This window comes from Lichenostomus cassidix, chromosome 8, assembly GCF_008360975.1.
Source record: "Lichenostomus cassidix isolate B80296 chromosome 8, HeHo_3.0, whole genome shotgun sequence".
Taxonomy (NCBI): Eukaryota; Metazoa; Chordata; class Aves; order Passeriformes; family Meliphagidae; genus Lichenostomus; species Lichenostomus cassidix.
The window spans coordinates 20,271,179-20,296,509 of record NC_139489.1 but is presented as its reverse complement, the minus strand read 5'-3'; the positions used below and the strand labels follow the sequence as shown (position 1 = coordinate 20,296,509).

General features: G+C 37.9%; 1 protein-coding gene across 3 annotated transcripts in view; it reads left to right on the top strand.

The window, feature by feature from the left end:
- Nucleotides 1–25,331, top strand: part of VAV3 (vav guanine nucleotide exchange factor 3) — a 150,668-nt gene that overhangs the window by 8,466 nt on the left and 116,871 nt on the right. For all 3 annotated transcript variants that reach the window (XM_085068248.1, XM_085068250.1, XM_085068247.1), the window contains exon 2: nt 20,757–20,873. In XM_085068248.1, the coding sequence (XP_084924374.1) occupies nt 20,757–20,873 (117 nt within the window). The remainder of the gene's footprint in view (nt 1–20,756; nt 20,874–25,331) is intronic.

Here is a 25,331-nt window from a genome sequence, read left to right as displayed (position 1 = left end):
GAAAAAAGCCCGAGAGTCACTAAAACAGAATGATTAGAACTTGGCCCTTTAAAATGTTAATTGTCAAAGCAGTCTGTCTTCACTGTTGTGTAGGAAATTTGATGTGTTTAAAAATGAATGCGTTATTTTGCTTGCACACACTCTAAACTAAGAGCATAATAATTACAGCATCATCATAGCTTGTATAATTCCTTGTGTTCTGCTTGCATTTTGGCAGTCAGGATTTCAGTTATGTGCTCCAGTGATTGACTTCAAATTCCCATCAACTGCTGTCTCGTAATAGTGATGCCTTATATCAACTCATAAAAGGCCATGGTATTTTTTCCTCTGAATTTTCAGAATCTATGAGTAAGTACATTTGATTCCAGCATAGAGAAGGTTAAAGGTAGATGGAGAAGAACACCTTCTCTGCATTAGCGTCCCCTCAGATTTTAGGTGTCTCTGGATGGAGCTATGGTGATGACATAGTGCTGCCATGTGAATTGTAACTTGAAGTGAACACTCATTAATCCTACTTATCTCTGTAGGATTTAGATCAAGCTTTGAATTTCTTTTTCCTGGAAAATAAGTAGAGCGTAGGAAACACCAGAGAGAATGTTCAAGCTATTGCTATTGCCTGCAGCATCTTTCACTCTCAAAATTGAAAGAGTGAGACTCCCTGAAGTGCCCTTGCAGGCTGCTGCCTTTGGGTTTATGGTCAGTTGATGTGTGGTTGGCTGAAAAGGGATTTCTGCCAAGGTTTTAGAACTTATATTGAGGCATCTATTTTGAAAAGCTCTTCATTGTTCTTTGTGGCTCAAGTTTTGCATTTTGCAGTAGTACCAGTTTTGTTAAATTTTGTGAAGTTGTGAGCGGAAATATTTAGGTTTCACTTTCTCTTAATGGTTTACCCTCCATGTTTTCACAAAGTGATGTAGGATATCAGGTTGTATCACATAGTTTTCTGAATTGGTAAGTGTTGAAAATTCCTGCTGGGCTTTGATTTCCCACTTTTTTTTTAAAATTTTTTTTTTTTTTTTAATTTCGCTTAGCTTTTTAGCTGCTTGATGGAAATAACAGTTTTTGGACCATACCCCAGAGGGCTTGTTTGGGCCATGTGTGTGTCCTCTTAGGGGTGTTTGGTTTGACCGAATTCTTAGAGAATTTTTAAAAGTGCAGAATAGGTTAAAATATTAAGTGGTCTTTAACAGGTGTGTAATGTCCTGAGATTTTACTGGACTCCCAAGCAGGGTTAACTTCAGCCATGTTTTGTTTTGAGTTCTGCCTGTCCCAATCTTCTTTTTCTCCATCACAAAGAGGGCAGTGCATGTTTACCTACCACCGTGCCTTGATGTTAATCACTACATGTAGTCATGAGAAAGTTATTCAGGGTCTGTGTTCATTCAGTTTGCATTTGTGGTTGGCAGCACTGAATATGGTGATGCATCTTCTCTGTGGATTGTGCTGAGGCCGCTGGTTTCACTGCAAGTATGCTGAGCAGATGGTACTCCTTGTAAAAGCTGAGGTTTAATTCCACAATTGTTCTCAGTAATGCCTTCAAGCAATATTGTTGGTTAGGAGGACTTTGCCTTAGAAAGTGCTGGTAGCTATTGGTACTGTGCTGGCGCAGGTTTTGTGAAGCTTTGTGGAAGTGACTCCTGTAATCCTATTGGAATGCCTCTATAGTTGTACCATAGCCCTATAGTTTTCCCTTTCTGCTGAAGACCCTGGTAAAATGATTAGCTGAGATGAAAGGCTTTGCTGCCTGGGACATTTGCTTGTTAATGCAGATGGTGATGGGAGAATGTGAATGTAGGAATAGCTGAGCCATGCTGGATACAGGGTGGGCTGCACTTCATGAGAAACTCCTGAGCAGCACACTGGAGCATATCTGAATTTGTGTGCCTTCCCAGCTATAATTGCTCAGATTCATAGAACCCTGGGGAATCTGCTTAATTTAAACTATCCACTTTCTTTTTTCTGAGAATGTAGGTTTTTGTAGCTTGGAAGCCCCATAGCGCATCACATTATTTCAAGAGCACAAGCTCTAGCAATATTAATGTAATCTGAATTATTCTCTGGTGTTAAAAATACCTGCTACAAAGAAAAAAAAAGATAATATTGTTAAAAGAGAAATTATAAGTTATTTGCCATTAACAATGGGAGAAACATAAGAAAACAACAACTAATTAAAAAGTCCTGAAACAAGAGGGGGAATATATTATGTAACACTGTCTCTTAGCTCACCTCACTAGGAATAGGCCTGAGGAGTGGATACTTCCATCAGTAGTATTACAGTAACTGTGAGTTTGTGTGGCCTCTGTTTAGCAGTGAGGAAGAAAAGCCAGATGTTCTTTTCTGGGGCAAAATTGCTGTCTTGGTGGGGTTTCTCTGTGTTGGTCTTCTAAAGGTAGTTGTCATATTAATTAAGGACTTGTTATTTCTGGCGCAGAACTCATGTCCATTTCCATGCAATAGAATGGCTTTTTAAATCTTAAAAATATTTGTCCAAATTTTTGGCTCAAAATGCAGGACCACAAATATATTTTGCTAAACTGTTTAGGCTGGAAATAACTCCTAAGTGGTGTATCTTTTAATTCCAGTGAGGAACAAGTGATTTCATCTAACGTTGTGTCCAATCTAAAATTTGTGGTGAAGCAGTTCAGCAGAAAAATTAGCCCTCAAAAGGTTTTGCAGGAATGCCATTCTTGGGAGATGTTCTTAAAACTGTTTGGAAAAAAATGTGGTAGTATTCAGCGTTTCCTGTTTTGTGCTGAAGAACATTAGAGTTTGACCTCAAAATCCAGTGTTTCTATAAAGTGATGTTAAAGTTTAATGAACTTAAAATGCCTTTCATCTTGATTTGAAAGAGCAGCAGAATTTGAAATGTTAGGATTTCTGTAGAATATTTTATTTTCCTGACAGGTGTGCTAGTGACAACTTTTTTTCAATTTTCCCTGTTTCCCACATTTCTCTACCTTGGCTCAGGTGACTTGATCCTATCTATCAGAAACCCAGACTGCTCTGTGATTGGTAAGAAGTACTGCTGTGACAGGCCTGGGTTTTGGTTTTTTTTTGTATTTTCCTCTTTTCCTTCTTGCCTATAATTCTCACTCATTTTGACTCATCTATTCTGCAGTTTGAGAGGAGAGAGCACGAGCACAAACTGGTCTATATTACTTTGACATTGTACATTTGCCTTCCCCTCCAACTTGTATTTTTTTTTCTCCTGCCAGTGCACCTGTTTCCTCTTTCACGTCTTTCCTGATGCTTTCTTCCTTTCAACTGTTTCCCCTGCCCTGTTTTCTTCACTGTTCCTGTTGGCTTCATCTCTCTGCAGATTGTCTGAAATCTGTTTCCTACATGGATAAGAGCGCGTCTCCTCCGGAAGCTGCATGGGTGAGAGTGTTGGGCAAGAAGGCTCTGGTGGAAGTTACCCTTTTAGGACCAGTGAAAATGGGTTTCAGGGGACCAGACAGTGCTTAACCAGCAGTCTCATGTTGGGCTGTTTTAAGCTGCTTTTCAGTGACTGCTTTTGGTAAATAGTGATTGCTTTGCTTGTGTCTGTTATTTTAAAAATTTCTGCCACCTCCCTGTTGTGTTCAGAGGTTTGAAACATATGTGAGGGTGTTCCCAAAATTGTTTTGCTGCTTTGCTCCAGGTGACAGGGCAGATTGCACTGGTGGGGAGTGATAAGGATAAAAGCTAGTGCTGGGAGTCTGCAGCAGTGAATCAGGAGTCTGCAGGTGAATCAGACTGGAAACTTGCTCTTTTCAAAGGCAGCATCACTTGATTTCTGGCCTTGCCACCAACCTCTGGAGGTTTGTGCCACCATGGCAATGCTTAAGTAATATTATTCTGTGGTTGTGTCCGGAGTGAGCAGGTGGGAATGGGAATGGTAGTTATTTTTATCCACTTCTCAGATTGATTTTTCCATGTTGCTTGCAAGGCAGAAATAGTCAGTCCTGTTAGCCAGCACATTCATTCTGCATCTCCTGTGTGCTGGACATCAGTCTCAATGGTTTCTGTGTCTTTTTCCAGTGAGTTCCACTCATTCTTCAGGGGCTGGTAGACATGATAATATTATTTCTGCTTCCCAGACTAGAGCTGAGAAGACTATTTACATTCTAAATGAAACAGTCACTACACTGAGTATCTGTATTGGTGACATATGCAAGCATCTGTGACAATGATGCCCCTGAGGGCTTACCTTGATAGCAAATAGTTTTTTTCTTCAAGTTTTTGCAGTTTTGCTTGCTTGCTCTCTGTGGATGGACAGAGTCATTATAAGCCTGATATAATTCATAGAAGTTGCAGGCAGAGAAGGGGGTGATGCCCAGCTTGTTATTCCACGGAAGTGAAGGTGCTGTCAGTGAAAGCTCAGGAAAGTCAAAGCATCAATACCAGTATCTGTTCTGGAAATTTGCACCTTTTGTCTTGGTTGGTTCACATTTTTTCCTCTGCTTGAGACTGGAGCAGTTCAATATTACCATTTGTGAATTATATTTTTGAAGGTTCTCATGGGACTAAATGAATCTTTTTTCTTGCAGTTTCTTAGTTTGATGTAGAGCATACATATGAGAAGAAATTATTGTAATACTCATCTCCTTATGGTAGCTGAGGCTATGGTTTCATGTAATTTGAAGCACTAGAGCAGCTTTAAACTATGTGTTTCATGATGAGGTACTAATGAGAACTTAATCCAGGTCAATGATTTTTTTTGTTTTGCTTTAGTATTGGATCTTAATCCTGGTCAGTATTTTTCTTTTACTTTGATATTGGATCTTTCATAACTTGTGAATAATTTTCCTTACATACCTGTTCAGAACTGAAATATACTGCTGTGAGGAAGTGGCTTTTGCTAAGTTTTCTATCATGCTTTCCTCATGAAAATTCTCATTGTAAAGTCTGTCCTGCTCTTTTATGCTTCCTTTAACTTTATTCAGTATTTATAGTTGTGAGAATGATTTTTTCAACTAGGGAAATTCCCTTAAAAATTTGTTCTAATTTAGTCATATTCTTTTCCAACCATTATAATTTCTCTGTACTTACTTATCAATTGTTAGTGTCCCAAGTGGAGAGTAAACTAGAGATATTGAGTGGCTGCAGATTTCACTGGAAGGACACATGATGACCAAATAATGTGTGTGTGTGTGTGTGTGTGGTTTTTTTTTTTCTCCCTCTCAACTGGCTTTGAATTTTTTTTTTTAATAACAAGTTTAAGTTTTCAAAACAGTAGTCATTGACAAAAAGTAGATATGATTTCTATATTGTTGTTAGGAAGTCCTTGGATTTCCTATGCATACTCTTCAGTGTCCTCTATTGAATGCAAGAAATTACCACATTTAGTAGACAGTAACTTGACTTGTTTTGACAAATATGGAAATGGGACAATTTACTTTTTGCTAGTTCTCTGCAGCTATCAAAAAATTAATCAAAAATACCCTTGAGTGGCAGGCCATACTGGTATTGAAAAGGGAGTGTCATTTGAACCAGTTTATTGGTTCCCCTGCCATCCTTAGAGAGTAATTTTCCCTGTGAATTACCGAGAGCAGACTTGTACAAACTTCAGGTAGTGTTGTTTATTGATGGCAGGGTGAACACCTAACAGGCTTTAGCAGATGTGTGGATACCTTGTGCCTCCTCTGGTCAGACTGCTGCCCCTTTCTACCCTGAGGGCACTCTTAAAGTTGGTGGGAAGACTTGAGCAGAGAGGCTGTGGGAGAGTTTACCAAGAATTGGTACGGAGGTGTTTTGTGTCCTGATGGGGTGGCCTCTTGCTGGTAGCAGATCTGGACCGATTTTGGTAGACCTGTGAGTCACGTTCAGAGGATCAGTTGGTCAGTTGTGTGTGGCACAGCTGTTTTCAGCCATGGAACAGTGAGTCACAAACGTGTGAGTTTCCAGTCCTTGCTAAAGAAAATACGCATGTAGCTGCTCCTGTGGTTTCATTTAGAAATAAATGAGCAGTGCAAGAGTTAAATAATTAGACTGACTAGGTCAAGTACTTACTATATACTGACTTCGGTTTATCTTAAACAACACATATTGAGAAGTGGCATGTTATTGTCACAAATAGAAAAATGCTTGTTTCTGAAAAAAATGAACAGGATCTGAATACAAATATTTCTTGAATCATATAGCCAGAAAATTAGTTGCAAGGATCTATTCTAATTGTTTTGCCTAATTACTCTCCTGTCCTTGTTTCACATAACCTCGCTTACTCTGATCTGTTAAAAGGCTCTTACTGAATAATTTTTCTGTCTAGTTGTTCATATTATCATCTTTCAGCAAATCAAACAAGTTTGTCTTTTTCTACATGGACTCCATGCTGCTATTCTGCTTATCTGACTTGAAGGCAAGAATCAGCCTTGCAGTATTGTCGTGTCCATTTTTCTGAAAACCACTACAGGTACTTCTCCAGTGCTGAGAACCATCTGCATAGAGAGGCAGAGGAAGATCTGTCATTGTTATAAATTCCCAGTTACAAATTGCATATATATTGATTTTGTTATTCTTTCTAATCTTGTCTGAATAAGCTATTATGCCTTTTAGAAGATAGTAACTAATCCAGGATCATACTGTGTTTTATTTAGATTTCATTTTACTTAGCTGAATAGTCTGTAGAACAAAACAATACTAAACAAAACCAGACATAAAACTAGGTTTTCTAGACAAAATTTAGGCTTCCTAGACATTCTTACAGCTTAACGCCAATGTTTGCATTCAATATGTTATTTAAAAAAAACCTAGGGAAACATTTGTGTTGAAGTGGTGTTCTGTTAGGCAATTAGTAAGTTGATGCTTGTTCAGAGGCCTGGAAGTATGTTACAGCAGCTGCTTGTATGCTTTTGTATGTGTTCTTTTGTATAATAGGTTTAAAAAAATATTTGCCTACAGCTTGCAGGCAGAGACTTTCACTGTCCCTATGTTAGGTTGCTGTGTTTTCCTTTATGTATGCATCAGTGCCAAAACCAGTTATGGGTTACTGCTCATGCAGAAATTTTTAGCCATGACAAGAATGACTGTTGATCTTTATGTAGATTTGTGTAAATAGCCAGTATCTTGCTGTGATTTTGGTGAGTCTTTTTAAACTTAAAATGTTGTTGATGATACTACACTTAAGATGACAGGGATGTATTTATACAACCAGCTTAAATTCTGTGTTGTGCTTTCACACACTGCTGCTAAATGACTAAATACTTAGTTAATTTTTTTCTACATGCATGACTACCTTAGATTTTAATAGAAGTAATTTTATGAATAAAACAGATAGAATCCAGGTCTCTTCACTAAGTTCAGAAGACCAGCAGAGCACTGAATGTGGACTTCCCAAGTTAGTGGTTCTCAGGCCCCAACAGTAGATTATTTTTTCTGACACAGTTATGTATGTCTCTTGTAAATTTAAGAGACATGAAAATACAAGCATGAAACTAACAGTAATAATTTACACAGTCCTTCTTTCAGGGATGAGGAATACTTTTTACAGGTGTTTTTAAAGTGCTTCAGGAAATTTGATTTCCGTGAGGTCACCAATAGGTATGCAGTGTCGTTCTGAAGTCATTCAGCTGTGAGTCACTGGCATAAACACTGGGATGAGTTCTTCACTTTAAAATTATCCTTAACACAGTTCATCATCTATGGACCCTTGGAATAACATGCTGAAACCCAAGGCACGTTGTACTTTTATCATTGGAATTATTTTGGTGCAGTGTTCTGTAGTCCTCTTCCCAAGGTGATTGCATAGTAAGAGAGTGGAAACATCTGGTGGCAAGATACTTGTACTTGACAAGGTATTTTTGGTGAAGAGTGCCCTGGGTGGGGCACTCGTGTGTGACATCTCCTTCTGCCCTGTGCTCTGACCAGCTGCTCCTGGGCTCCATCAGCACTGCGCAATTTTTGTACTCTGTATTGCAGGAACTGCCAAGATACAGTAAAAGTAAAGCTTTTGCTAGTATGGCTGGTTGCCTTTTGCACTGCTGAGGGGTTTAGTCATTGTGGCATCTGAGGCTTGAGGCTTAGTGGAGACTGAGCTTGCTCTGCGTCTTGGGCTTCATGCTGCTCTCTTCTTGAAAAAGGCAGATTTCCTGTGTGGTCTTTTATGGTCTTCCATGGACTTTACCTGCTGAAGACTGAGGAACAGATCTTCTAACAATTAGGGTAGTTTTTTTACAGATCCTGCCCTCATGTTGTTTATAATGAGCTGTTTGAAATAGCCATCTATGTTATGGTTACTTAAGAAAGGTTTTCTTAATTGGATTGTAGAAAAATATTATTAGCATCTTAAGGCTCAGCACATAGTATGGTTCAGTAATGCAGACTTCTCGCTGATGCTCACATACTCTATTTAAAACCCTGATTGTACTGCATCAAATTGCTCAGCAGACTGAATCCAGATAATGTTAAATTATACTCTGCTGCTCATGTTTCAAGGTATTTGATTAATTCACCATTTTATTATTTTGGGCTATCAATAAATACTCACTTGTGTGCTAGGACTTTAATTTTTTTTCTTCTTTTCTTATTTTCATAAATCTCCTTCATTCTCATGAGACTATGCTCATGATTGTTTTACTTTGCAAGATGCCAAGTTGACATCCTCTGAAATGAAGTTTTGGACCGTTTCTTGGTGTATCTCAACTGTTATTGTGAAACAAGATATCAGTATGATTTAGCTGCCACATGAAATAGGCCACATTTAGAGGTGACAGTTGAATTTCTATGAGCATCCACTTACTTGGCTCTGCTGAGATGATCACAGCTGTTAATTTATACTAGTGGAAGTAGGTATTTATGCAATTTTGACACATCTCCCACACAAATTTGGGTTGCCTTCCGTGATGTGTTTCATTTTGGCAGACAGATTGGAGTGAGTGAATACAGCCTTTTAGACATCAAGTGCCTATGATGGTGTACAACTGGAATGCTTTATGTTAGGTTAACCTTTCACTGTTTGTCAGCCTTCTTAAGGAAGAAAACCTGGCCCAGATTTGTAAAGATTCATCTGATTTCAAGTTGGTGGTGTAAATTAAGGTTCTAAAACTTACCAGTTCTTGCATTATACTGATACTTCAATTGAATCCCTTAATTAGGAGGATTATGTGTCACAGAATAAATGAAGTGCAGTTTGCCTAACACTGGCTGGATTTCAGAGTGACAAGATGGAAAACAGTTGTGGGTAAAAAGAAGATGTTAGTCTCTTCATTTTTTGATTTGTATTTTAACTGCCTCTTCCCTCAGAATTTTTGGGAGTTGAGAACTCTTGATGTTTTTGTGTCCTGTTTATGGCAGGAATTGCAGTTATGGCTCAAACCGTAGTTTTATCTACTTTAGTATCTCGTCACTGACATCCAGAACAGATTCTTCAGAGCAATAATCTGTTTCCATAGGTAGCTGTGTAGGATGTAGTACCCAGGGGATTTTGCAAAATGTGTATGCTGAAGTTTGTTTTGTGCTCCTACCATTCATTATGCTGTTATCCATTATGGCTCATTATGCCATTGCAGTCTGCTGCATAAACCACAGTACTCCAGTATTCTGTAGTTGTCATCTCCTGTTTTAAAAAGGATGTAATAAAATGAGAAATTCAGAGAAGGGCAGTAGAGGTTTCCAAAGGTATTAACCAACCAAAGAAGAAGAAGAATTGGTCAGCTTTTGACAAGAGGCAGCATAGCAGGAGACTAAGAGAGGCCTGAGAAGAGAGAAAATTATTTACTAGGCTTTCCAGCGTGGAAGGAGAGGGATGTCCAATAGAAGTGCTAGGTAGCACTTTTGAGATCCCAGCTGCATGACACTCAGTGCAGGAAAGGTTGACATTTGGTGGCAGGTCAATCTGTTGAAGGTCCAGAGAACATAACAAGGTGTAAAAATGTAGTCAGTACACTATGCAACCATTGAGCTTTCACCTCCAATACTGCAAATTTACTTCTGGAGTTTGTTTTCCATTCATGGCTATTCCCGCTGGTTTGTGGTTTGGGCTTCTGGACTTATCTGTTCTACTTACTTGACTTGCAATCCTTGAGAGTATTCTCTGAATATATTGGAAAACCCTGTCCTTGCTACGGAGAGCATGGTCTAATAAACTGCAAACCTGAAGTGACACACCAGCAAAAATAGAACAGTGGATTTTTAAAATAGGTAACTAGAGGACAATTGGATTCATACTGGGCAATTTGTAGAGAGCTGTACTTGTATCCTTAAGGTCTTGTTAGGAATTTATTCCATGACTGTAAGAGTTTGAAAAATAATACACAGATGTAATTCAAGAAAACATTTAAAATATTTAATGAATAATGTATGTTAACACTAATGAATGTTAATAAGAATATTGTTCCTTCCTGTTGGAAATCAAATACCTAGTACATGATCTGTATCTGCTGGTAAGAAATGGAAAAGCATAGGAGTTATTTGGGTTAGGTTCACCTTTAATAGGTACTGACAACCCTGTGTAGGTCCTCAGCACCCCCTCCCCTCCTCACTTAAATGATCCTGAATTTCCACACAGGATTCAGTGCTGACAGCTTTTGAGACTTTTTAAGTGCTTAGAAAAGAATAAGTTAGTACATGCTAACTTGAAAATGCTCTTGAACCCACACTGTAGGTGTTTGTAAAGGAATTACATAGCTGAGGTCCAGGTCTGGCTTGTGAGGCCTGTGTCCAGGCCACTACAGCGACAAGTTATTGACAAAGGACATCCAGTTCAGATGGTGAATTCAACGGTGCTTACTTTTACATGTGGGGTGGAAATAAGTGAAAGGGATTGTGCTTCTGTGATGGAGCTGAAGTCAGATGCAGATTCTGTGCCTTTAGGCTATGTGGCAGCCTTTTGTCGCACCTTCATAGGGCTCCTTACACCCCCGAATTAATTTCCCTTGCACAGGCATAGGGAAGGTAAGAGGTCTTCTCTTGTTATTGCACTAACATTAGAGACTTGGTAAAAACCAAGCGCAGTCATGAACACAAGATACCAAAATGCAATGGAAGCAGCTTTTTAGTGTTCCAAGCTAACAATATGGACCAGAGGTGTTTTGGTGTTCTCTTTAGCACAGATGTGAAGGTCTGCTTCACACTGTAGCTGTGAAGTTTTCAATGGTTTCAATATGGATATAATTTTTTCCCCTGACTGTGAAAGTATTGGGAGTTAATTTGTTTGAAGCTTTCAATTCCTTTTGCTATTTAAATGGATCAGTTAAGCTGGAGGCCTTAGAGTTGCCCTCTGCCTTGCAATAGGATTAAATACTTTAGGTAGGTATAGGTTTTGAGGTTTCTGACAACTGCTAATATTTTATCAACTAAGTTGAAACGTGAGTGATTAGAAAGCCTGTGTTGGGACCAATAACATTCCATCCAAGTAGGAAATGGGTGTCCTTTATAGTTCTGCCATTTACAGAAGCAGTTTTCTGTGTCACAATTGTAAATGCACCTTATGGCACAGTGACTACTGTCTTACTTTAAATGGCAGTATCATAAACAGTTTTGCCTGAAGCATTTAAATAGCAAAATTTTTATACATTATTTTCTTGTGTTTGGCTTTTATTTAATGTCTCACACAACGTAATAATTTGTGAGTCAAATGTCTTATGATTTCAATGCTCTTTCTCTCTGGATCTCTCTCTTTTAGTCTATTTTGATTTTCTTTATCTAAACTTTTGTTTTAGTGTATGTCTGTCCCTTTCCTGTTCCTTTTCCTGGGGTCCTCTTTTCATTTCCTTGTTGTTGTCTTCCTCCTATTCATGTTCTCAGGACTATTTTCCATGTTCTCTTTGTCTTCCTTCTTTTTGCATTTGCTTGTAAAACACTGAGATCTTTAGAGAAAGACATTTTAGAGATGCAGTTCTGGGATATAAGACATATAGGGCTAGTTATTTGAAAAGGTAACTAAGCACAGTAACTCCCTTGCTAATCTCTTTGTGCTCTGCATGCTTAATACTGTGTTCCAATTGCTGATTTTTTTTTTTTTACAAGATACTACAGAATATATTTAGTTAACTCTTGCTAGTTGGGAACAAAGGGCTGCTCTAAAAATTGCCCTTTGCAACAGGATGCTGTCCTGAGTTCTCCCACCCCTGTCTCTTGATAATTACACTTTGGGGATTCCTGTAGTTGGGGCTTAATGGTCTAAGTATTATCATACTTAATCATGTTTCATGGCTTGTGTGAGTACTTGATTTCAGGGACACAGAATTTCAATGCTTCTTTGCCTTCAGTTTCCTCAACCAATGCTATAATGCAAGCACAGCCAAGGAGATAGTCAGTAATGCATAACAAATCCTGAACTTTTTTCCCTGCCCTCTATTCACTCCGTATCAGTATTAATAGAAGTGGAACATCCTTTGTGCTTCCTCAGCTTTTTTTCAAGTTTCAATTTCCATTTTCTTTCTTTGAAGCAAAGAGCAATGTACATAAACAAAACTTCATACTCAAGCCAAAATGCAGTAGACACAATTGAATAGTAGTCAGTTAGGAATTTTAAGAGCTTTCCTATGAATGTTTAATTACTACATTAACTGAGCAAATAAAGAATATGCTATTAATATTCATACAGTGTTAGCAGTGGTTCAGAGGAATTTAATATGTTTTATAGTTCATACAGCATCTTGTTGTGTAGGCCTTCAAACAATGCCCACATCTAGAAAGGTAATAACACGACAGATCTCCCTAGCTGTTCCTGAATCCTGTGAATTAGGGAGTGTCTGCTCTTTGCATAGCACATTTCCTAGTAAAATTCTTCAGTTATATCATGGTACCAGAACCTTAAGCAATTGTACAAAGAGCTCAGTGTGCTGTCTCCTCCATATTTATCAGTGTACCTGCTTTGTGGCTTTTTGAGAGCAAAGTTTAGGAGGTATTTAACATTTGCCTGGTTTGCTTCTGCTTGGAGCTTTAGAAATATTGATCCTCTGAATGACTGAAATGGTGTTTGTAGAACAAGAGGTCAAATGCAGAACCTAAAACTGAATTCCTTTGATGTGAGTGACGTGTTCTTCCTGTGTGTGTTAGTTTCTTTTTTAAATGTAATTTGCAAGTTAATAGATTTTGTCTAAGAGTGAGAAAAAGAGTAATGCTTACTTGTGGCATTGTGACACTTAAAATAAAAAAGAAAATCTCTGGGGACAGCCTGGTAGCTTGCATTTGCTTACTTTAAATAGGAGCACTCACTGTCTCCTGTTGACTTGGTCTTTAAATTCCTTATGGTTCTTCTTCTTTCACTTAGTAAGACTCTGTCTTAAAAAATTTTTTTCAAGAAAAGCTGCACACTTAGGAACAAGAAGAATGTTACATATGCAATTCCTGAGTCCGACATGACTCTTTTCCCTCTTGCTGGCTTATGAAAAGACATTAATAGATGCCGAATTAAGACTTCATCAGTGGGTCCATACTTCATTCACTTACAAATCCTTACAGCTATTTTTTACTGCATATAGTGATAATTACTCCTTTTGGCAGAGCAGAACTAATCTAATGTACTTTGGCTGCTGAAATCTGTGAAGGAGCCAGGAATGATTTCTGTGTTGAATTGTTAACCCTGACTGTACAATTCTGTCAGTACCACAGTGGGGCTTTGTCTGATTATCTAGTCATCTGGTGTTACCTAACATACAGATGGTAAAAAAAAAAAAAAAGTATTGTGACATCTATAGAAATAGAATGTGCTCCTTTTTTGGTAACCCTACTTCTGGTATTATTCTGTCAAAGATGGCATGTGCTGGCGAACTGTCCAGCCTGGCTTATGGAAAGGAGCCTTTGACATACGAGCAGCTGTATCTCTAAGCCCCTAATTTTCTCCCTTTTTTGTTTGTGGCTGAAAGAATTTCAAGGAAGCTGGAAGTTTTCTGTGCACACACTTTGTGTAGAAGCTGATGAAACCCTTGGGTCTGTATCTCTAGTTACTGTTGCTTTTTTTGTGTGTGTAGGTTCAAGGTACAATTTTGGTCTTGCTGCTGTGTAGCTTCGCTATGGTCACGGTACCTTGACTTGGGTACTAGAGGTGCTGATGCTGTTTGCTCAGAGTAGCTGGTTCTGGGATCTCAAACTCAGACACAGAAGGATTTGAACAGCATTTTTTATGAATTTTATGCTGTTCCTATCAACACAGTTGTTGGAACAAATACTGAAACAAGTGAGAAGACAAAATCTGCAACCCTCAGGGCATTAATCAACTTCTTGAAGGAAACGTTGAGACAAGTGCTGTTCCAGTGCTTTCTTTCAGTGAAACAACCAGCACTTATCTTGGTGACAGAATGTACAAAAGCAATTCTTCCATTTAAATCCATTATGGAAATTTTCACATTTCTTGTCTTGCTTAACAGGTGTAAGTGCAGTATTTTCCTTTTTGCTTATATTCTCAGCAACAGAGGGAAGTAAAAATGAGAGATTGCCAGCTAATCTGTTCTCATCAGCATTCCAGGAAGAGATAGGAAAGGTCAGGAACTCATGTTTTGCAGCAAGCACTGAGGGTGTAGAAAGAGCCTATAAGTGTTATGGCAATGATTTGCTCTTCTATTTTTCTGTCTTCTGTTGTTGTATAATTCTGCTTTTCTAAGACCACAAATAACCAGCAGAAAAATCTCATGTATTCACAAACCTGTATATGCTTCCTTGCATGTAACATGAGTATTTTGCAAATTAAGAAAAGAAAGCAATTGTATGTTCTGAGATGTGTGAATTGAAGCTAAATTTGCTCCTCTCATTGCTTCTTTTATGTGCTTGCTTTGGAAGTCTGGCCTTTCCTCAACTATTTTTGCCATTACATGCTTGCTGTAATATAAAATGCCATCACTTCTTTGTTGGGGAAGATGAAATAGGAAAGCCTTATAAATATGATTACCTAGCAAAAGATGCTGAGAATATGGAAAAATATAAGCGAGATTGAGATGAAGACAAGCTTTGAGTTGAAGAATAACTAGAAAACAATAGTACTGCCGACTGAAGGTAATCCCCCTTCTTGATGAAACAATACCCTCTGCCTGCAGGCAGGTCCAAGGGTCAAAGCAGACCCTGCTCACTTGGCAGAGGGTCCAAAAAACAGTTTTTAAGGTTTAAAATATAATGCCGTAGGGAAATGCGATGATTCTTATAGGTTGTATGTAAATGTTGTAGGGTTTGTAGCTTGTTCTAGATTGGTTAAGGAGAATTAGAATATTCAACACAGAAAATGATTTATTATATTGTAAATGGCAAATCGCCCTCTTGGCTCTCTCTCGCTTCTCTGACCTGCTTTGAGCTGCGTCTTGCGGCCCTGGCAGGTCTCCTACACCCACACTCTTTCACAATAAACCCCCATGCTCTAAGACCTGACTTCAGGGATCTCTTGTCTCCATTCCATCCTCATAACCAAATCCCACAGAGTTAAATCCTACACTTCTTGGTTTTGCATGTAAGGCTCTTTAAAGATAAGGCAAAGGCAAATAGGTGCAGCTGCATAGTTTATCAAGTGGTGCCATTTAGAGGAGGAATAGGAGGGGAAGATTTCAGGACTTCTGTGTTTGACATGCCTTATTTCTTTCACAGGTAAAGTGGATATAGTGGGCAATGGGTAGAGTAAGTAGAGTCCTTTTCCTGTGTTTTTACTCTTTTGTCACAGCTTCTACATGATGGTGCCTGGGAGCAACTGGCCTCAGACCTCCTACAGTGGTTGGGAGCTTCCTGAAGCCTCTGTGGGGTTGGAAACACAAAATGCTAAAAAAGCCAGTGAAGTGCAGTGATGAAGGAATGGGTATTCCATGTCAGCAAAAGTGAATCATGGTGGGGAAGAAAACACTTTCCCTGACATAGTGGCAGTGATCCAGTTTGGTTTTAATACCCCTTGTAGCCTAGCATCTGTTTAGACTGTTTTAGATAGCTCAGGCTTCAGTACATTCCTAGTTTGCCTTAATGCAATGTGAATGCCTGATCTAGATTCAAGGGAACTGTTGGCTTCCCAGGCTTGTGACTAAATATTCATGCTTGTGACTCAATCATCATAATAAAAAGGAGATGGAAGTTGAAATAAATACAAATAGCTTTTTTCCCCCCTTCCCACTATTGGTAATTAAAACTAATTTTTAAAGAGTGAATTAGAAGTCATTCTTTCCTGAATGCTTGTCATTTCTTGGCCTTTCAGTTCTCACTCGCCTGACTGGTGTTGCCATGTTGGAATTTCATGAAATGTCGTGTGGCACAATTTGATCTTCAGAGCTCTTTGTGTCGGTTTCTGAAGGCCTGTAGAACTGATTTTAGTACAAAGGATACATCTAGATACTGAAAATTATGGTCTGTTCCAAACAGACCTTTATTCCATTGAAATACCTCAGTTCCAAAATATATTTTTTGAGAAATGCCTCTTAGATTATGTGAATAGAGGTTATATGATTTTTTTTTTTCTTTTGCATTTCATCTTTCACTTCATTAAAGGTCTGGCTAGAGAAATCTTCTTCCCTGTGGGCAGCTTCAGCCCGGCCTGTGCTTTTAGTATCTAATTAGTCATTTCTATTCAGTACCCTTTGTAAAATATTTCTGTGCATTTCTGTCAGCTCACATAACCATGTCCTGTATGGAAAAAGTCTCAAATAAATGTTTTCTTGTGAAGTGGCAAATATTGTGTTAGAAAACAGCATACTATTTCTGTGGAACCAGGTATCATTTGATTTGCCTACTGTCTTGTGTTTAAAGTTCAGACAAATGCAGTCCCAATTATATAAATAGTACCTGCTTTTTTAAGGTGGTAGATATACTTTTTTCCCCCCAAAATTGCTTTTCATTTCAATAAATGTCTTATTAGTGTCTCTTGCAAAATTAAATTCAGTGCTGAATGGACAAGAGGCCACTAGAACTCTAATCTATTCCATAGAAACACAGCCCTGACAATGGCTACTCTATGGGTTTGTAGTAGTGTGAACACTTACGTTATGAAACATCAGGATGCTTTAGAAATGTCTTCATCATCTATAGCTTTAAAATATTGACAATTGTTTTCAGGGTCCTGAGCCCTTGTCACAGAATCACAGAAGGGATATGGATCGTGATTTCTGTCCATCTGTCTTTGGTGCTGGGTGTGCTGTCCTGCAGATGAGCAAGAGAGAACTTGTATTGTTCACTAGGTGCTAACTTTTTTTACTCATGGCTTATACTACCCTTCTGCAATATTTTACTGATCTAAGTACTGAGAATTCTGGACTGGTGCATCCTGATATAGCCATGTAGTTAAAAAAAGGGGGGGGGGGCTGGAAATGGAAAAAAACACATCATTGACTATTCCAAGGGAATGTTTCCATGTTAGGTTATTGTTTTTTAATGAACAGAAACCAGTTCTTGTACTGAAAGACATTGTTTCCTGTGGAGACTTTGAGTGAGGTTTAGCTCTCCTGGCATCTCTGAGAACTGGGTACCCAACTGCTCTAATGATCTCCCTTGCGGTGTGCCGAACTATAATGTTTTCTTTTGAAAAAGAAACACAATAATGCAGTAGGTTTCCAAATATCCCGAGGACTGTACTTACTAATGAGAGACTGCAGACTGGTGCCTTTTTCTTACTGCCAGCGAGGAGGATTGTCTTTTATAGAACTTCCTAGATTTTAGCAGTATGCTCTTTTTTAATTTGGAGGTTTCTCTTACTAATTTGTACTTCTTCATACAATAACCACAGCGATAAAAATCTTTGTTTTCAGTGAGGGAAACTTTCTTTAGAAGATTGCATTATAAGGTTTTGGAAATAATTCTGAAAGTTTTCTGGGTAATATAATCAAATAACTTTTCCAAAACATGAGTAGCACATAACAATTTTTTTAAAAGACTTTTTTCCCCCTAGTATCTTGTGTTGAGAAATGAATTCATTTAAATATGAACATGCTTTGGTTTTAGTAGTTTCACAGTTTTATCCTTGTAGCTGCTGTGGTTAGCTTAATAGTTAGAATAATAATTTAATTTTCATTTTATAAGAGAAAACTGATGGATACTGATTATACTGGGCATACTGATTATATGCCCAACCAAAACTTACTAAGCAGTCTTTGAACTTGCAGGGGGTTAGATTTGGATACCAGTTCTGGTGAAGGCACTGGCTGGAGCTCACTCAGTGATGATATGGTCCCATCTCAAGTGCAGGCAGATTTGACAAATGCTTACCCATGTGCTTTCTAGAGCCTACAAGACATGTCATGTAACTGCCATGTTGTTATATGGTTATTGAATATTAGATTATAATTAGGTCAAACCTGTTTAACATAATGATACATGTTAAATTAGTGAATTAGTATTTTAAAAAAAGAGGGGCAGCAGAAGACAGGGGGATTAGATTCTTCTTGGTCTTACTGTTAGAATCTTCCAAAGAATTTTTTACTTAGAGTGTAGATGCTTTAATGTTTCCTTTAAAAATGTGGACCTGTAATTTCTTGTAATATGCTTTCTAATCTCCTCAGATGTAACTCATAGTAATGATAATTTAAACAAAAGGCTGATACCACAAAATTGCTTCTGAATTTAAAGAAATTAAAAGTAACCAATAAATCTTGTTGGAAAAATGCTGCCATCTTTATCTTTTATTGCAGGAGATGTCTGTTAAGAATACTTTAAGAGATTTTGCAGAAGGAGAAGGATATTTTGTTTGTGAATAACTGCTGATCCATTAAATGGTTCTTTTAGCTATATTAAGAAGCTAAATGCAACTCACTAAAATGCTCTTTAGCAAATCTAGGTCAGATTTTAGGCCCATGACAGCTCCTGTCTCTCCCTTAACTTCTTGCTCTCTTTAGAGGTAAACAATTTAATGCAGCTGTAAGCTTTCTTTGCACTGGCAGACTTCAGCACTAACTAACATAAACTCAAAAGTTAGGTTTTAAAAAGGCAGCTGAATTTTCCAGGGAGAATCACATCTGTCAGGGGTTTTGAGAATTTTGATGTAAGAAAATAGATGGGTATTCCAGTTGAATCAGTATTGTGCATAGGACAAACCTAGTAGCCATTGACAGTTTTTAATAAAAAGTCTGGAGAAAAATATAGCAGAAAACAATGATAACTTTGTATGTGCCATCTTGTTTTTAAGGCTCATTTTAAAGAGCAGATCATTTTCTGTTCTTTTCTGCCACTATGATGGAGGAAGAAGCACATATGTTGAACATCTGTTGGTCTTCTAACCTTGCAATTTTGATTTCAAAATTATAATCTTTGCAAAACCAGATAAGCTTGCCACATTGACTAAGAAAGCTATACTAATTCTTAAAATTCCAGTAGGCATAAAAGCATTCTGGTATAAATGCAGCACTGTCCTTGAGCACCTCAGTGCATAGCCCGGTGATGACTGCCCCATGTGAGCTGGAAGGCAAGGGCTGAAGCGGCTCTTTGGAGCGGGGAAGAAAGGTGGAGGCTGCGGGTGCACTTGGTACAGCTGGGAATCCTTACTGTGTGAGGCTGTGGTCAGTCACAGGTGCTTCCCTCAGAGCTTTGGGTTGCACAGGGATGGCTTTTGTGATGCTTTGCAGAGAGTTTATTCGTTGTTGTCCTGTTGGCTGTTGTCCTGATGTCCACAACTATCTACTGGAGCTGTCTGCTCTGGTAGATTCTCTTGTTGAATCACTGCTCTCATACGTATGCCCTTGGTGTAAATCTGGTCTCTCAGGTGCCTTGTGTTTTCTGTGTCTCATTTGTTAGTTCTGTGTAAGAAATGAAGTAGGGCTGCATGTCGAATTGGTGTGGCTGTGACCAAAAATACTGCTTTGATCAGAACAGGAAGTTGTAACATACAGCAATTCTATAATCTATTCTCATGTAAGTGATCCTCATGAATCCACTAAAACATGGAGAACTCTGTTGTAATACTGAGTTGCTGTGTCAGTACTTTTAAAATGCATATTCAAAGCATGGTGTGGGGTCCTTTGAAATAATGCTGCTTATAAATATGGTATTTGCTTTTGAACTGTGGCTCATAAGACTACAACAGCATCTTCATGAAGCTGATGTCCTCACAAGGTGCTAGTATCTCACAGTGCCAGTAATTATCAAGAATGCATATTGATATGCACGTTAACTATCCCTCTTAAGTTACCAATTCTCTGGACAGTTACTGCCTTTCGGCCTGGTAGGGTCTTGAAAACAAAATAATCCACAGGAAAATGCATTAAAAGCATTTTAAGCAGATCATTGTGGCAGAAACTTTATTCTTTTTCAGACTCAGATGATCACTGATGCATATGGATAACTTAAAGGGAAAGAGCCTTTGATTTAGTAAAGAAATCAAGGTGGTCTGAGGATCTTAAATCTCTGCTAGGTAAATTTAAATTACTTCACTGCAAGCTTCATCTGCTCCTGTGCGCCAGATGGAGAATATATATTCATAAAGTCTTTAGTGTTTGAAAACAGTGTACATGCACTCATTAAACATTCAAACTAGGCTTTTAATAGATGAAACACTTGATTTATACGTGAATAAAAACTTTCACATACCAGAATAATTTTATTAGGGTAACTTATTTGTTTTGTTCTATGATGTCTGTAGGGAGCTGAAAAGTAAGTCTGTATTTAGACTATCATGTATCTAGTAGCATATTGTCATTTCTCTTTGTTTATGTAAAAAGAGAGAAAATAGTTTGTGTTCACCAGGTGTCTACTCAGAATTTGGTTAACGCTTTTGAGTGAAGGCAACTTTTATAGCTGAATTAGGACCAGTGGAGGATCACAGCATAGTGCAAGTGCTGACTTGAAATAATTGTATTGGTGAATTATATGGTGTATTTGTGAGCAGAGTGAGCACATAAATTGCTAATTGATACACTTGACACTTAGTATTTCTGTTTTCTTTCCCCTAGTTTCTTTGCTTGAAGAATATAAGGACTTTCCTTTCAGCGTGTTGTGAAATATTTGGAATGAAGAAAAGTGAACTTTTTGAAGCATTCGATTTGTTTGATGTGAGAGATTTTGGAAAGGTAAGGATCCTCTTATTATATCCTGAGTAACACCTGTATTCTGCTGGTTGAGTACAGAAGCCTTTTCTTGTAGCTGTGGTCTAGAAGCTGTGACCTATGGGTGAGCATCCATTATGGAAGCATAGTGGGAAAGAATTAAGATATCAGAAAAATTAGGTTATAATTGGAGGGGGTAATAAAGGGCAGAGAAAAATACTTGGTAGGAAAGTTCTGAGAGTGTGAAAAGCCAAGATAAATGGTTTAAAAGATGCTGAGTAAAGGTAAATGAAATGCAAGAAGATAACAAACTCTGGGTGAGCGCTGTTTGGTGAAATCACTTTGGCATAAGTCGCGTGTGTTTGGAAACCCTGGGCCTGTACATTGTGAGACCATGTGGCATAGTATGTTTCTTCAGTCTCAGTGCTTGAAATTCACCTGGGTAATTTGCCCTTGTAAAGGTTATTTTTTTTGACAGTTAGTTGGTTTTTTTTTTCCAACCTTTTGTAAAACTCAGACACAACCATGATAAGTTAATGTGACTATTCTAATTTACGTAGTATGTATACAGTATACTCTGTAAGTCTATGACTACTTGTACATGTAAATCTTTTTCCAGTTGCTTGTTCAGCCTCCTACATATCTGTTTGATCTGTCATTGCCAACATGTGTTTTGTTCAACTTCAGTTTCTGGTTTTGAGTCATAGTATCATTACCCTAATTGCACAGGAAAAAGTCTAAAAATTATCTGAAGTAGCACTAAAATCAGTTATTTATTCAAATTTAGTATATTTTAAGCATTACTGCTTTTTTTAAGAGATCATAATTTACTATCTGATTCTTATGCACTGCTCTTTTTATAAGGTGGCATAGAGCTAATGATGATGTAAGAGGGCAAGAATGAATCAAGGCTGCAATATGATTGTTAGAAATGGCTCTGTGATTATCAGTAACTGAAATATCTAATTATTTTTCTCAATCTTTTGTCTGGCTTTAAGTCCTTTGGGCATTAAATTAGATAACCTGGTAATTCCACCTGTTCTTCAGTTTTACTGAACATCTTGTCCTTGTAAATCATATTTAAGACAGAGCTTTTGTTAAAATGTGGTCCTTCTGTACAAATTTGGCTCATAAAAATGAGATTTGTTTTTATTGTGCAGGTAGCGGAGGAATTAAAAATTGTTGGTTTTTATTTTTTTGTGTGCACTAACAATGTCCTATTTAAGGTATTTTAAGTCAGATATCTCAGTGCTTCATTCAAACCTTTGTTATCTATGCCTAATACACAAAACTTTTTTTATTGTATGTTCTAATTACTTGCTGAAAGTTTCTTATTTTGTGCCATGTAAAGATACCCTGTTTTTAATACGGTCTAGTTTTGAAGAACTGTTTTGCAATGCAAATTATTATTGCTGCATCATTGAATACCCAGTAAACAAGTTCTAAATTAATGGTGAATTGAACCCAATAAAGTGTTTCTGGTTCCCTTGATATGTAATCTTAACACAATTGTATTTGGAACATTTTATGTAAGTAGAATAATTGGTTAAAAAAATACTGTATCCCACCCATTATACTTAGTATTTAATTTCTCTTCCCAAAGTCAATTTGGATGTAGAGATGTGGATTTTTTTACTCTGTGCTGCCACAATATAGCACAAGTAGACTAATTATCCCCGGCACTGGTTTTCCAGTGTTAGTGCATACAGGCAATGGCTTCTCTAGTCTTAGGTCACCTTTCTTGGAAAGCTGCAAGCTGAAAATGCAGTGCCAAATTTGAGAGGTGCTGCTGTGTGGTACTCTCTCGTGAGATGAACTCTGTGTGGGAGCAGCTGCTTGTGCAGAGGTGGAGACGCTGAACTGAACATGGCTGTGCAGTCCTTGCAATAGTTGTGTTGGGCAGTTTTTAGGTGCCTGATGGCTCTGCTGTTCAGTTGTTTCCATTGGGTGCTTGTGTGGAAACTTGCCGTGCACATGTGGTGCTTGGAATAGGCTGTGTACAGATGGGCTGGGCTATATATTTTAGTAGCCTATGCAAATGAGCATAGTGAGCTTCTGAAAGGGGCTGGTGAACTTCAGGCTATCTATGGAAGAGGAGGGAGAAATGGCAACTGTATTAAAATCAATAAAATTCCAAGTACAGAAAAGGTATACTATTTGTGGGCCTTTAAGTGTACTGTTTGTGCAGTTAGCAGAGAAAATCTCAAAGTGGCATGAGATTTCAGTTGCATATCTGATTATGAACTTACTACTTTGGAAATTCTGATTGTTAATTACAGTGGTGAGAATAGCAAATTGTATCTTTTTCAAGTTGCTCTTTGCTTTTCAACTTTCCCCTTCATTATATTTTCCTGCGAATAACAACTCCAATACAGTTGTATATTCCCAGCTTCCTTGAACAGAAGGTGTACGTATGCAAAAGGCCAAAAAAAGTGCTGCAAATTTTTCATGCTACTGCAACCAAATCATTCCTGCCATTTTTAAAAGAATTCTTTGAACTGCTCTCTGTAAATGTGTACAAAATATGAATGATCTTAAAATGATTACACGTGGAAACAAAAAGGGGAATATTATTTAAAAACACTGTTTTCCAAAGTGTTGCTCAAATAGGTGATGGGATGAGTGTGTGCATTACCTACAGCCTTTTATGTGTTTGAATGTACGAGAAGCTGTCTTCAGATGGCAGAAGCTGGCAGGTACTTATTAGTGGTGAGATATAAATCAACTGTTGCTGAGGTGGCTCTGTAAACCTTATCTGTTACTTTCAAATGTTTCAGTTTAATTTAGAAAGAAATTATTATTGAATTTGTCATCTTAAGGTGGAATGTTTTGTTTAGTATGACAAACTTCAGTGACTAAACATGCTAGTGAAGGGAATAAGAGAAATGTGTCGGCTGTAAACAACATTCCTTCAAGGAAGTAAGACTGAAGGGGAAAAATAAGGTGAGAGGCCTGGTGGGGGCAACTGTGGTTTTTTTAAAATATTCTGATATTTTTCAACTCTTTAAAGAAAATGGCAGACAAACCCAGAGCATTGTAGAAGTAGCAGCTGTATCCTGCCAATATAGTCATAAGGCTTTAACAGCCTTGTGAAATACTGGTTACAAAATGTTTGTTGTAATGGTGAAATCTGCACTTAATAGTTAGAGGTAAATGAGCTGTTTCTAGCTGCTTTGACATAATGTACACAAATTTGACTTGAACTTTGTGTTCCACTTTGCAGAGACCCTTTGATCTCAGTGATTAGAGAAAAAGAAAGGGTGTATGTGGAGTGGATAGAAATCAGAGGTGAAGCTGAAGTAGCAACATGTAAATAGCTAAAGAATAGGTTAAGAAATGGAGGCAGGTAATCTCATGAGTGTGTTTAATGTGTACATTCTGTATGACTATTTGTATTAGCTGTTATAAGATGTGTTTCCTTCTGTTTCAAATGTAACAGCACAGAGTTTCTTACTTTAAACTGACTGTGGCTGAAAAAAGATGGGCTGCATTACACAGGAATAGGAAGGTTATTTAAATCATGCTTTGTAAAACTATATATAACTTGATTTTCTTCAAGCGCTACAGTATTCACCCATTCCCACTCATTCACCTTTCTATCAGTAAATTTCATTGTTGTTGCTTTAAGTTCCTGACAGAGCATGAAATGCTCTCCCACGCACTGGAGGTGCCAGACAGTGTTTTCATTATGAATTCCATGCTGGAGAGTCATTTTTCACTACCGCAGGGTTGTCAGGTTCTTCCTTTCTACCTGTATGCCAGAATAAGCAAATACTGTTGGTACTTGTTCTTTCAGCTCTGAGCCCGGCACACTCTTCCAACAGTTGCCTTTGCTGTTTGGTGTGCCACAACAAATTGTTGCTATCCCTGTTCTCTGAAGGAAGTTTGTAACTAATGTGTTGCAGGAATGGGAATCTGAGGATTAATTCTGGTGTCTGTTCACGTCAACAGATGCTCTGTGGCCTCAGAGAGCTGTGGTTGGGGTCCTGTGGGGGGAAAATGGTATCTAGATAGGGTCAGAAAAACACCTTTTGTGTGCTCTGCTTTTAAATTTTCTAAAGAGGATGTAACGGACCATGGAGTGTTGTTATGGAATAACCGATCTAATATGAACATAGCAATAGACACCCTGATAGGGATCCTGTGTTCGATGTCTAGAAATAGTGTACAATATTCAATTGTGATTTTAAAAAGACAAACAAGGAGATCAAATATCAAGTGGCACTGATGAAATTAGTACCTAATTGTTTAAAAGCATATAATATAATGTCTAGTGTAGCTCACTCCGGTGACACTTAAAAGGCTAGTTTATGTAAAAGCAAGCAACTGCTGTGAAAATAGTTGCATATACTCAAGTCACATAGCTTGTGATCATTTTAGTCATTCCCTTACTGCAAAGGAAATTTGGGCAATGATGCAGGAGAAAGTCATGCTGAAGTTGAGGATCCTGGTGTGTTAGTATTCTCTCAGGTTTAATGGATT